The sequence below is a fragment of the Amblyraja radiata genome, chromosome 14, assembly GCF_010909765.2.
Source record: "Amblyraja radiata isolate CabotCenter1 chromosome 14, sAmbRad1.1.pri, whole genome shotgun sequence".
Lineage (NCBI taxonomy): Eukaryota > Metazoa > Chordata > Chondrichthyes > Rajiformes > Rajidae > Amblyraja > Amblyraja radiata.
Genome location: NC_045969.1, coordinates 54,648,244 through 54,662,541, shown reverse-complemented (window position 1 = coordinate 54,662,541; position 14,298 = coordinate 54,648,244). Strand labels below are relative to the sequence as shown.

Below are 14,298 nucleotides of genomic sequence, written 5' to 3'. Positions count from 1 at the left end.
ATATGGAAGGGTAAGGTGTGAAAACAGATCAAAGCAGACAATGATAACCAAATGTAGAATGGTTTGGTGTTAGCCCAGGGGAAGGTGGCATACAATCAGTAAAAAATATTCAAGAGGACAGTGAAACTAGTAGGAGAACTAGGAGGGGGGAGGGACAAAGAGAGAGGGGAAAGCAAGGGTTACTTGAAGTTAGAGAAATCAAAAATCATACCACTGGGCTGTAAGCTACCCAAGCGAAATATGAGGTGCTGTTCGTCCAATTTGGGTTGTGCCTCACTCTGACTGTGGAGGAGGCCCAGGACAGAAAGGACAACGTGGGAACGGGAGGGGGAGTTAGGTGTTTAGTGACCGGGAGATCAGATAGGCCCAGGCGTAAGTGAGAATTTGATTATCGCCTTGTGGGCACATGTGACAAATTAAACACACTTAACTCCACAGATGCCGACTGACCCACTAAGTTGCTTCAGCACTTGGTTTAATGCTGAGTGGAAATTGGCAAGGAACAGGAAGCAAAGTGGTAAGGAATTAGTACTTTTCAGATCAGAGCGAGAAATATCGAGTGATATCGCCAGCCAGGGGACCTGGACATATCCTAACGGACATTAACGACCCCGACATCTCCCGGTCGCTGGTTTCTGGTACATTGGCAATTTGCATTGCTGAAGGTCAGATTGACGCAGTTAATGCCCTGGGCGTCGTGTTTGAAATATTAATTCACTGCACTGTCATCTGGAAACGGAGAGAAACGCGTCACCTCAATGCATGGTGCTTTGGGTGCATAATTTGTCTTTCTTTAATAGATATTTCAAACGAAAAAAAAGCGTTTTGATTATTTTGTTGCTTTACTTGATTCCTACGCATTCTGATTAGGGAAAACGTGGGGTTTAGTGATGGAGAGGATTGAGTCACGGTGTCACTGGTCTGCAGGGAAAGTTCCCTGGTCACGATCTGGATCTGGATCACATCGGCAGTGCCAGACAAAGATCTTATAGCGCTATAAGATCTTTGGTACCAGAGGCAGCAGCAGCAGCCGGGGTGTGGCTAGCGAGAGCATCAGCGGTACCCGGGGGGTCCCGCACAGCCGCTCCTCCCTCCCTCCCTCCCTCCCCCACCCGTGCAGTCTGTCCGGGGTCTGCACTGCCTCTGCCTCTCCTGCGCTCCACACTCTCAGGTCGGTCTGACACGGGGTGCATTGAGCATGGGGGAAACGGAATGCTACCGTCAACCACGCCGGGTTACTGCTCTCCAATAGCTGCCTACATCAGGAAATGCAGTGATTTTGCTGTTGTTTTTGGCCAGCTAGGCAATTGATACGGTCAAAAGCCATCTGCAATTCCTTGTGTCTAGGGAACGGCACAGTTTGGGCGGTGTGTGAGTTTAATGTTTTCAGTTTCGCAATCACTAACCGCATGTTATCTTCAGATGGTCGATTGATGCGAAGCCATCCCACTTTCCGGTGTGTTTTAATCTTGTATGTCCAGACTGTGTTGGTGTTCCCTTCTAATCACTAATGAAATTGGATTGTCAGTGTTTGCTCTAACTCTGCAGTCGTGTTAGTGTTTTCTTTAAAGCGGCTGTTACTCTAGAGAACTTTTGACCGTATTTGTGGAACTTTTGTAATATCTTATGCTAATATATATCGGGGTATTAAGGGAGTGTGTACAAAGACTCCCCCTGAGCACTATGTTGTGGAGTGGCTCGCTGTAACGGGTGGCCAGATGGCAGGAGATTGCTTCCTCTGGTGAGGTGGGGGAGGTGAGCTGAGGTTCCTGCCGCCTAATCAATATTCTCCCACTATCTTGTGCTTGTTGCAAATGGCCAAGAAAACACCGGGAAGTAATGAAGAATTAAAAATATTTAGAACAGCAACTGTATCCCAGTCTAAACTGACGCGAGTGCTTACAATTTAAAAAATGTATTATTACATATAGAGTATTCCATACTGGACTCTATCTTCGGTTAAACCAGCATCTGTAGTACCTTTCCATACTGGAGATGGGTTATCATCGAAGAAGCAATTCTCTACATTGAATTCCTTCAAGTTGTAGGAAATAAACTGCACTTGTTTTTAAGCAGAGTCTGATGCTAATTTGACTGTGGATTTCCGGTCATGTTTGTTCCATTTTAATTAAAATTCACATTATGTATTAACTTTCAAAGTGGGAAATACAAATGCTCAACTAATTAATAATTGAAGAGAAAAACAGATTCTTGATTAGTACGGATGTCAAAGGCTATGGGGAGAAGGTAGGAGAATGTGGTTGAGAGGTAAACTGATGAGCCAAATGGCCTAATTCTGCTCTTATGACTTATGAATGTATGGAAAAACATGTTTAATGAACCTGACATTTGTTCAAACAAACAAATAATAAACCGATCAAAACACAAGGTGCTGGAGGAACTTGGTGGGTCAGGCAGCATCTGTGGAGGGAATGGACAGGTGACGTTTCGGGTGGGGACCCTTCATCGGATACTATGGGGTTTTTTTAGCCTCCCAGCGGTAAACTGACCTTGGGCAGAATTTTGATTGGGTGACATAAGTGGTTGGATATCTGTAACTTGCTTTGGATTTACAAAGACTGAGGTCGAGCCAATCCTAAACAGGTTTGAGGGTCTGCAGTGTCAGTACAGCTGGGCTCATTGGCCATCCCTACAACATCCTGGGGTAGACAGCAAGAGAACAAAGGGGTGGCAGAGGGTAATAACTGGGAAATGGGAATAACAGGACGGCTGCCTTCTATGTCAAAATAAAACTATCAACGGAAACTATGTTCAACTACTGTGCCGAACCATTTTATCTTCAGTTTCCTTCAAATATTCAGATTAACCTTTCACTAACGGTATTGTAGGAGTCATTAGAAATGGAGAGAGGGGGGAGGGGGGGATGCTGGAAATATGAACTAGGCAGCATCTGTGGTGAGATGCAGTGTTAACGTCACTACTGCTCTGGCCCAAGTCTCTCCAGCACTATTTGTGTCAGATCTTTATTAAATTATTTTAATTCCCATTGCTTGCCGTTCTGGAAATGAACGGTGCAAGCTGTTGGTGACTTCAGTGAATATAGAACATTTGGCAGCTTGTACTGAATGGCCAGCCCTTGGAGGAAAAATATTGATTGGATATGTCATTGCCTTTGTTCAAAGGAAGTCTGATTAATTAGTTGGATTCCAACTCTCCAGTGAATCAATGATGGGTTTTGAATGATTAAAAATGGCGATGAGGGCAGCAGGGGTCTCAGCAGCTGACAACCTGTGAATGCAGCTCCCAAGTGTAACATTCAGAAGGTGAATTATTTCTTCTGGCTAGATTGGTTTCTGGAATTAGAGCTGAACAGACATCCTGGTTGAATAGACATCCTGACCCCCTCATGCCACTGCTCAGATTGGCCTGTTCTTGTTCCACTGCTCTTTGCTCTTCCAGTTGCGCTGTGTTCTGTTCAATAGCAATTGATCTGCACTTATTTGCTGGTGTTCCAAATTATTTGGTGACACTCAGCAAATTTTGTTCTGCTTGTTTTTTTAGCCTTGCAGGAAGCAATTTTTAAACCTGCAATGGTTTAGAAGAGTTTTGTGTTCTAACATCCAAGAAATAATTTCAATTTTAGGAAATCCAATAGATATGCTTGGATTAATGAATCTGCTGTTACTTTATTGCTTGTATTATGTTTTGGGGTTTTGATTGTATTTAATGTGGGATTACATTTGCTGCACATCTCCTGTTTCACTGTAGTATTCTTAAGGCAATGCAGCGGAAGGGATTTTGAACTCTCCACTTGACACTGAAAGTGTTACTTTAGTTGTTGATATTGAGATTTGCTCTGGGTATGGTGGTGCATCTTCTGCAGTATGCCTAGTTTCTGTACCTACTTCGTTTCCTACCCAGTTTATCTGCAGCTCACTGGACTGGTTGGCTCTGGTCCAAACCAACATCCAATGATTTGTGTTTCTGCTGACCAGACCCATTCTGAACCAAGTTTCTCTCTTTGCTGGCTAATGTGTGATTTCGCTCATTCAGCAAACTCCTGACTTGGCATTCTTGTACCTCACTGTCCAGTTATTGCAGCTGATCTGTGACAAGAACCAGCCTTAAGACAAGGTTGCAACGATTTCCCTCTGAGTGGTTATGAATATTCCTGCTGACTGGACAGCTCCATGGGCAGTTTTTAAACTTGATTTGGTCCTTAATATCATTGCATGAAGGCTGGTGTGAAGTGTGTGCTGCTGCTTGATTCTTAGTGGGAGGCGTTGCTCTTATTCTGTCCAAAAGTGCCTGGATGAATTTTTTAGGGAGATTGCTTGATATTAAGTTGTAAAATATTGTTAATGTTTAGGATCTTTCAAAGAATGTGTTTGAGTTTATTACTGTTGTGTGTATCAAGGTACAATGTAAAGGTTTGTTTTACATTATCCAAACAGATCTGATATACCACAATTACAATCAAGTCAAACCTGGGTAGGATAGATAAAAGGGGAAGATTCAGAGTGCAGAATATAGTTCTTGGCATTGTAACACATTAATTGCATAGACAAAGTCCAATGTCCTCAATAAAAAGTATAGATGCCTAGTCAGAAAGTCAAATAAAATTACTAATTGTTCAAAATGGGACACTACCACTTAACAGACTTGTTTTGTATTAATTAACAATTATAGCAGCGGTACCATAAGGATTGCTGATTTCAGTTCATGATGTGGATAGATCTACATCTCCGAATACAGATTTGAAAATTTCTCTTTTAAGGGGCCTTCTCTTCTATTTCTACTTTCCACTTTTAATTTTTTTAATTTTTTTATTTATTTTTTAGTTTTTATCTATTTATTTATTTATTTAAATATACACACTTCACGTTTTTCTACTCTCTACCATCTATTTTTCCACTTTTTCCCCTTTCTATTGTTTTCTTTTTCTTGTCTTGCTTACTTCCTTCTCATAACATAAAACTAGAGGTTGTACATAGAATGGATTACGGTATGACATAGTTGGCACCTAAAATTAGGTTCCACTGTACTGTTTTGTACTGTATTAACTTCTAATAAAATAAACAAATTAAAAAAATTAAAAAAATTAAAAAAATTAACAATTATAGATAGTATGATCGGATTGCCTTTTTGAATTAATGCTGTTTGACTGCAGTTATCTATAATATGAGTGAATTAAAGTACCATCCCACTGCTGTGCTCATGCAGTTTCCCTAACACCTGCAGTGCACTATATAATATGTTGAGTCAAGGTGTTTAATTGCCATGTGTATTGGCAACGAAACAATGACATTCTTGTTTGTTAATGGAAAGGTAAATATCCAATTATCAATAATAGTAGGTAACCATAACAGTGCAAAAACTAGGCAACCATAATTCATTAACGTTTCTGGATATGAAATGAATGCTTGTCTTTCCAGCTTTTGAGATGGCCAATAGAGGACCCAGCTACGGTCTGACTAGAGAGGTTGAACAGAAAATTGAGCAGAAATATGATCCAAACTTGGAAGACCGTTTAGTGGATTGGATCATTGCACAATGTGGTGGGAATATAAATCGTCCGGATCCTGGGAAAACCCACTTCCAGAAGTGGCTGCTTAGCGGCGTGGTGAGTATACGTCACATCTCTGCTAATCTTCACAATCGGTGGGGACTGGTCAGGAATTAAGTCTTGATGTGGTTTAGTGAAAATCTGAACCATGACTAGATCTTGTTGCTTCAATCAGATTTTGGGAAGTGGGGCCCAACAATTACTGGAGTTTGAAATGGCCAAACTATCTGCCATGCTCTTTTAATACTACACCGAATGTGTAACTACTATGAACACGGGACCTTCCGCCCACAATGTCTGTGCCAATCTTGATGCCAAGTTAAGCTTATGTTTGCATGTGATCCATAATTCATTCATTCCCTGCATATCCATATTCCCAGCTAACAGACTCTTAAATGTCATTATCATATCTACCTACATCGCCACCTCTGGCAGAACATTCCAGGCACCTACTACCTTCTGTAAAATGGCGGCGGCGCGGGCACACCGCGACGCCCTGTATCTCCCTAGAATGGGAAATTTAGCGACGATCCCCTTACCTGTTTCAAGGCTGCTCACTCGGAGCAGTCTTGCATCCATCTCGTACAGCCGACAGGAACTTCTGGACTTCGGTTCCTGCGGCTGCAACAACTTTCTGGGCGATCTCCGTCTTCCGTCTGAGCTCATCAGAGCAACAGAGCACCCGACTGGAGACCGCCAGGTGAGTCGCGGGGTTGGAGACTGCCATCCGACCCGCGGAGCCCAACCGACCCGCAGCCCTCACCCAACCCTCAGCCCTCACCCGACCCTCGGCCCTCACCCGACCCTCGGCCCTCACCTGACCCACGGCGCTCGCCCGACCCTCGGCCCTCACGCGGCCCTCACCCGACCCGCGGAGCCCAACCGACCCGCGGCCCTCACCCGACCCGCGGAGCCCAACCGTCCCGCGGAGCTGGAGAACGCCAGGTGAGCCCCGGAGCTGGAGAACGCCACCCGACCCGTGGAGCTCACCTGACCCTCGCAGCTGGCGAACGCCACCCGACCCGTGGAGCTGGAGAACACCGCGGAGCTGGAGACCGCCACCCGACCCGCTGGGCTGGAGAACGCCAGGTAAGCCCCGGGGCTGGAGACCATCAGCAGAGTCGTGGGGCTGAAGACTGCCTGCGGAGCCACGGAGACGCAGGCGCGGAGCAACGGAGCGGCAGAACACCAGCGCGCACCAAGCCAGCTCGGCCGACCAGAAGCACCAACAGACGGCGACGCGTACGAAAACACCGCCGGGGATGCAGAGGTGGGTTAAAGGCCAGGTTAGAGCTAGCCCCACACAGGGTAGCGATTCCTAGCCTTTTCCTCGCCAACGTGCGCTCACTGGCAAACAAAATGGACGAACTCCGGCTAAGGATCACCTCCCACAACTGGATCAAGGACTGCAACATCCTGATCTTCACGGAAACTTGGCTCAACACTGACGTTCCTGACAGCGCCATCCAGCTATCGGGGCGTCATTTACTCCGAGCGGACAAGACATCAGACTCCGGTAAGACCAGAGGTGGGGGTCTGTGCATTTATGTAAATAAAGCATGGTGCACGGACTCCACCATCGAGAATCACTGCTCAGCTAACCTTGAGTTCCTCTTGGTTAGATGCAGACCGTTCTATCTGCCCAGAGTGTTCACCTCCACTGTTGTGACTGCAGCCTATATCCCTCCTGATGCTAATGCCAAGCTTGCAATGAAAGAGCTGCATACTGCCATTAGCAATCAACAGACGCACAACCCCGAGGCAGCCTTCATTGTGGCGGGTGACTTCAATCACTCCAACCTGAAGACTGTATTCCCCAAATTCCACCAACATGTCTCCTTCGCCACTAGAGTAGACAAGACACTGGACAAAGTCTACACTAACATGGCTGAAGCTTACAAAGTCGTCCCCCTCCCCCACCTTGGTCAGTCTGATCACGTCTCATTGTTCCTGCTCCCTAAGTACTCCCCACTCATCAGACGGGTTAAACCAACTGTGAGGACAGTTAAAGTCTGATCAGAGGAAGCGGACTTCTCACTTCAGCAGTGTTTTGGAAATACTGACTGGAAGGCGTTTGCAGCCCAGGCCACCCTTGACTCCCACACGGACATAGATTCCTACACATCCTCTGTTCTGGACTTTATAAACTCCACCATCAATAGTGTCACCTCCCTCAAACAGGTGACCATATTCCCGAATCAGAAGCCATGGATGAACAGCGAGGTCAGGCTACTGCTGAAAGCACGGGACACCGCTTTCAGGTCAGGCGATGCTCGAGCCTACTGTTCAGCCAGGGCTAACCTGAAGAGGGGCATCAAGAAGGCCAAGCACTGCCATAAGCTCAGGATTGAGGAGCACTTCAACAACAACTCCGACCCCCGACGCATGTGGCAAGGCATCCAGGCCATCACGGACTATAGACCCTCCAACACCACCCCCACATCCAGCGACGCCTCCTTCCTTGAGGAGCTTAATCACTTCTATGGCCGCTTCGACAGGGACAATCTAGAGACAGCCATCAAGGCTGTGCTACCTGCCGATCACCAACCCCTCACACTCACCCCCTACGACGTATACGTGGCACTGAGTAGGACTAATGCACGTAAAGCTGCTGGCCCTGACGGCATCCCCGGGCGCGTGCTCAGGGCCTGTGCTGCGCAGCTGACAGACGTCTGGACTGACATCTTCAACCTGTCACTTGCCCAAGCAGTTGTCCCCACGTGCCTTAAAACCACCTCCATCGTGCCAGTGCCAAAACACTCCACTGCGGCAAGCCTCAACGACTTCCGCCCAGTTGCACTTACCCCCATCATCACCAAGTGCTTCGAGAGGCTGGTCCTGGCACACCTCAAAAGCTGCCTACCCCCCACACTGGATCCCTATCAGTTTGCCTACCGCAAGAACAGGAGTACGGAGGATGCCATCTCAACGGCACTTCACTCCGCCCTCTCCCACCTCGACAACAGAGACACTTACGTAAGAATGCTGTTCATCGATTACAGCTCAGCATTCAACACCATTATACCATCAAAACTGATCACCAAACTCGGTAACCTGGGCATCGACCCCTCCCTCTGCAACTGGATACTGGACTTTCTAACCAACAGACCCCAGTCTGTTAGGTTAGACAAGCACACCTCTTCAACCCTCACCCTGAACACCGGCGTTCCACAGGGCTGTGTGCTGAGCCCCCTCCTCTACTCCCTCTTCACCTATGACTGCACACCTGTACATGGTACTAACACCATCATCAAGTATGCAGATGATACAACGGTGATTGGCCTCATCAGCAACAACGATGAGTCGGCCTACAGGGAGGAGGTCCAGCACTTAGCAGCATGGTGCGCTGACAACAACCTGGCCCTTAACTCCAAGAAGACCAAGGAGCTCATTGTAGACTTCAGGAAGTCCAGGGGCGGCACGCACACCCCCATCCACATTAACGGGACGGAGGTGGAACGTGTTTCTAGCTTCAGGTTCCTGGGAGTCAACATCTCCGATGACCTCTCTTGGACCCACAATACCCCAACTCTGATCAAGAAGGCTCACCAGCGTCTCTTCTTCCTGAGGAGACTGAAGAAGGTCCATCTGTCTCCTCAGATCCTGGTGAACTTCTACCGCTGCACCATCGAGAGCATCCTTACCAACTGTATCACAGTATGGTATGGCAACTGCTCTGTCTCCGACCGGAAGGCATTGCAGAGGGTGGTGAAAATTGCTCAACGCATCACCGGTTCCTCGCTCCCCTCCATTGAGTCTGTCCAAAGCAAGCGTTGTCTGCGGAGGGCGCTCAGCATCGCCAAGGACTGCTCTCACCCCAACCATGGACTGTTTACCCTCCTACCATCCGGGAGGCGCTACAGGTCTCTCCGTTGCCGAACCAGCAGGTCCAGGAACAGCTTCTTCGCTGCGGCTGTCACACTACTCAACAATGTACCTCGGTGACTGCCAATCACCCCCCTCCCTGGACACTTATTATTATTTATTCAAATCATATGCTATGTCGCTCTTCCAGGGAGATGCTAAATGCATTTCGTTGTCTCTGTACTGTACACTGACAATGACAATTAAAATTGAATCTGAATCTGAATCTGAAAAACAAAAACTTGCCCCGTGTACTTCTAAACCTTCTCCTCTGACCTTGACGTTTCCACTCTGAGGAAAAAGGTTTTGACTGTCTACCCTATCTATGCCTAAAAGGTCTTCCTTACCTTATGACTTTGCTCTCATTTGATGTACATGGAGAGATTCTAATACAAATGGACACTTCCTCCATTTTGTAGCTTGGAAATGCAAAAGGTTTTGAAAGTACAGCTGTTAAAGGCTCAGAATAGACTGTAGTGATGGTTCTACAAAAGACCTGAGATTAGATCACTTGCATTACAATGCATTTTGCCATGGCTTGTTATATGAAATGTAAAATTGAGGATAGGACCATTATATTAAATATTTGTATTAGCTGACTATGAAAGGAAAGTCTTTACAGAAGTGTGAATTCTTATTTGGGGTTCAAAAGAAAGGTTATTTTTCACACTTTGGATTGTAATGGTATTTTCTGTGATTCAGGAAGTTTTATTTTGTACAGGCCTTGAATTTACTCCATTTGGATAATGAGCAGAAACTTTAATGTTACAGAGGATAATTTTAATTGATGGGATATGTCACTAATTAAATGCATTTTACACAAAGGCATTTTGGAGTAGGTTTGCATTAAGTGTGTTTGCCTTTCAGTTATTGTGTAGGCTTATGAATGGACTTTATCCAAAAGGCCAGGAGCCAATTAAAAGAATCCAGGAATCCAAGATGGCCTTCAAACAGATGGAGCTAATTTCCCAGTTCCTGCAAGCTGCTGAAGACTACGGTGTTGCAAAAATGGATATTTTCCAGACTGTTGACTTGTGGGAAGGTAGAGACTGCTTCTCCTTGCTTTTAGCAATGTTTACAATGTTGGCAGATAACTTTTGGCATGGTGGGTGGAGACTTGGGAAGGATGCTGAGCCTGCCTAGCTAGACTTGAACATGTACTTCACAGAAGGTAATCAAGATGACCTTCCACCCAGTCTCTTTGTAGCAGGGAAATTTTGGATGAAATTACTTGCATACCCAGAGGATAACAAATAATATTTGAGTTGTACATGGCCTGCATTTCCCCACTCTAAAGAGCATCTCTGGAGCAAGAAATTGTTAATGTTTCATGATGAGTAGCTTGTTTGGATCATTGACCAAACTCAACTTTTTACTTCCAAATATGCTTCCTCAATAAAACCCTTTTGAACCTTTGATTTATTGTCTATTTCTAAGTACTTGCAGAGACAAATCTGGGAGACAATAGTTTGCTCTTGGTGAATAGTTTTTGTAAATATAGGACGGTATCATCAACACTTTTTTCTTTCCCCCCCCTCCCCCCTCTCCCCTCCATCCCCACCCCCAATATCTTCGGTAATGTAAGTTCACTATGCAAGAATCTTTTTATTTGCATTTGTTCCTCTATAGAAAATGGTTGCTAGTGCTTGAGAGTAGGAAGCAGGGACTGGTTTTGAATTGTGCTCGTCGTTTCTTAGTATGTTCAAGTTGATTTGCGCCTGCAACTATCTACAGCCACAAGAGAGTGAAGATGCCGTGATCTTGAGTAAAAACACAGTGCTGGAGGATCTCAGCAGACTGGGCAGCATCTGTAGGGGGAACTCAGACTTGAGAAGAGTCCCAAACTGAAACGTGGTTTGTCCATTTCCTATGTCAATGCAGCCTGACCCACTGAATTCCTCCGGCACTTGGCTTCAAAAAATCTGCAAAATGCTTTGTGTTAATGAGAAGTTAAATGACTTTCCCACATGGAAAATCATCTTGCATTTGACCACAATGAAATGCACATGCATGGAATACATTTTGTCCATTCTAACTCTAATTCTGAAAGGTGAGTTTTTTTTAGAAATGTATTCAGAATTTTAGGAATGAGATGCTTGTCATAAAATCATTAAAGTTGTAGGTTCCTCATAATTTATAATGCAAGTTGTAATTTGCTTTTTTTAAATGTAGCTAATCATTCAAATAATGATTGATTATTGATTAAACAACAACCAATCACTGATTGGTAAAAGAGAAGGGTTTCGGCCCGAAACGTTGCCTATTTCCTTCGCTCCATAGATGCTGCTGCACCCGCTGAGTTTCCCCAGCAATTTTGTGTACCACTGATTGGTACAATCCTGATATGGGTTTCGTATGCAGAAAATTGTGGAGACAATTTATTTTCCGTGGATAATCTTTGCATTTCTTTTTAACTTGAAATGAAATTAACTCGCTGATCAGTATTGTACTCTCTGACACTAACTTCCACTAATTTAGCGATATTTGTTGTTATCTTGCCACCTTGTGACACAGCTTCAATTCCCTGGGCTTTCAGTAAATGCTTTTCTCCTTGTAGGAAAGGATTTGGCTGCAGTGCAAAGAACTCTAATGGCCTTGGGTAGTGTCGCAATTACCAAAGATGATGGGCATTATCAAGGAGATCCCAACTGGTTCCATAAGTAAGATTTTTTTAAATATCTATTTAAACACAAACATACATACTGTAAGGTACCTTAAAACAATTACTGCCTAGTTAAATCAATTGCTGTCTTGCAATACTGTGGAATATTTAGTGTTTAAAAACCTACATCTTCATGCCAATATATTAATTAATAAATATCATAAAGCAACTTTCTGTACTGGCACAGAGATGCATTTTCCCTCCATATTCACGCCCTACACTAATCTGTTCTTCCACCCAACAGGAAAGCCCAGGGCACCAGGCGCGAGTTTTCAGCAGAACAGCTTCGAAAGGGGCAAAGTGTCATTGGTCTGCAGATGGGGAGTAACAAGGGTGCCTCTCAGTCTGGTATGACTGGCTATGGCATGCATCGACAGATTATGTAGCACGCTGCCCTTCAGCAAGAAGCAGCAAGCAAATGGACTGGGCACTCCAACCGTAAAGCACCATATTCTCAATCGCTGCTCACTTTCACTTGCAGTTTACGGATTTGTATTGCAAATAGTGGCAATGCTGCACAACCATGTTAACAATTTAAAGTTTTAATATTTGCAAAATTTCAGTTGCCGGCCTTCTCTTTTCCATCATCTGAACAACTGACAATTTCAGGCATTTTGTATTCCAGAAGAGTCGGGAATGAGGATTTTTGGGACCCTCACTTAATGCCGGCGTGCCATTTCCTGCCAGCAGAATTTTCTGGAATTTGTAATATTCCCAAATTTCAAGTGATTATTGTATTAGTAGAATGTGATTTAATTTGTCACAATACTAGATTACAAAGGAACATTGCAGCTTTTGTGTAGATTATATTTTTGACCTTTGTGTCCATAGGATAGTAGTCAAGAGACTTTGCAGAGTGATCATGGAGAGGGGTATGGGATTAGTCGAGCTGAGGTTACTGAACAAAATGGGGTCATTTGTAGTGCTCCCTTGCCAGAGTTTTGATTCACAAAATTGGGTTTGGTGTTGAAATTACCTTGGTTGTCAATGGCCAATACTATACCAATGGGTTTGATTCCATCCCATTTGAAATGGTTGGCATGTACCACCTTGCACACACAGATTTAGTCCTCTTCCCTGCTAATGTTGACACATTTCTCTGCACAGAAGAACACATTAAATATTGCAATTATTTCTAATACTGTTCTGCATTTATACACTTAAGATGAAGTGGTGATCTTAAAACATTTTTGGTAAGGTGGATGTGAATGATTAAATTGGAGGCTACTCCACAATTCAAAATGCAAAGGTATTAAATTCTCCAGAAAGCTTTGTTCTGAAATATTTATTCATTAATTAATTGATTAATTACTCTGATAGGAGAATCTTTACTTTGTGGAAAGAAATCTGTTAAGGCAAAAAAATAAATAATTGGATCTTGTGGAATATTTGGAATCAGTTTGGACTTTATTCCAACATTAGTTGCTTCATTTGGGTCTGGTGCTGTTAAATCTGCTAAATGACTGAAGGGTGGTACTGGTATGAATTTAAAGTGGACAAGCATAATTTTCAAATTGCTAATTAAAACTCTGGTCAGATGTGATATTAATCTGATTGTTTCACATTTTCAATATTGATTTAAAAGGGACACTTTTAAACATTGTACATGTAATGCTTGATGTGCCCAAGAGTTGTTTTATGAATCCCTGCCACTCATTATTCCCTACTGCCTCAAACACAAGTTTACAAAGTCTGAACTGTTTTCAGGATAATTCGGTGTAACACTAATCTTTGGACTTTTAATTTACGTAATTCTAATTCTCATCTGTTCTTGAAAACCTCCATTTATGGTTCAGCAAAATGTTAATATTAAAGGTTTCAATGAAATCTCTTGTGTCTACTGTTTTAACTTGAGGTTTGAAACACGAAGTTCACAAGACTTTCAATTTTGACTTGTTCTATTTGGCATAATTAACAGTCGACAAAAAATCTGTGCCAAATGGGATTCTGATCTGTAAAGCTGGCTCGTAGAGTGGAGAATTTGCAATGCTGATTGCCTCATTTGAAGTCTGATAGTTTAGTGCCTGTTGATTCCAACTCTGCATAAAATGCTGGGTATTCAGAACATGTTCTTCCTTGGTTTTGGTTGTCTGCAACACCTCCTGTTAGAATTTAACAGCTTTTGCATACTCGTTTTACCCTAGTCCAATTATCCTGTTAATTGAACCACTTGACTGCTTTACACACAGCAGATTCCGTGGCAACAGTGGCCTCTCTAGTATTCCCTCTTGTCCCATCCTTCTTT

General features: G+C 44.0%; 1 protein-coding gene across 5 annotated transcripts; it reads left to right on the top strand.

Moving 5' to 3' along the window:
* Window positions 1-495: 495 nt before the first annotated feature.
* Window positions 496-13,880, top strand: tagln3 (transgelin 3). 5 transcript variants are annotated; one of them, XM_033033379.1, is made up of 5 exons: window positions 496-517; window positions 5,397-5,584; window positions 10,259-10,433; window positions 11,949-12,051; window positions 12,298-13,880. In XM_033033379.1, exons 2-5 carry the CDS (start codon window positions 5,405-5,407, stop codon window positions 12,437-12,439), a joined length of 600 nt encoding a protein of 199 aa, XP_032889270.1. In that variant the 5' UTR covers window positions 496-517; window positions 5,397-5,404; the 3' UTR covers window positions 12,440-13,880. The 5 variants fall into 5 exon arrangements, with proteins under 5 accessions (XP_032889270.1, XP_032889272.1, XP_032889273.1 ...); XM_033033381.1 differs by lacking the exon at window positions 496-517 and adding an exon at window positions 689-774; XM_033033382.1 differs by lacking the exon at window positions 496-517 and adding an exon at window positions 1,019-1,171.
* The last annotated feature ends 418 nt before the right edge of the window (window positions 13,881-14,298 follow it).

Coding starts and splice junctions, on each gene's coding strand:
- tagln3 (XM_033033381.1), top strand. Junction 5,585..10,258: donor AGTGGCTGCTTAGCGGCGTG/GTGAGTATACGT, acceptor TTTGCCTTTCAG/TTATTGTGTAGGCTTATGAA. Junction 10,434..11,948: donor GACTGTTGACTTGTGGGAAG/GTAGAGACTGCT, acceptor TTCTCCTTGTAG/GAAAGGATTTGGCTGCAGTG.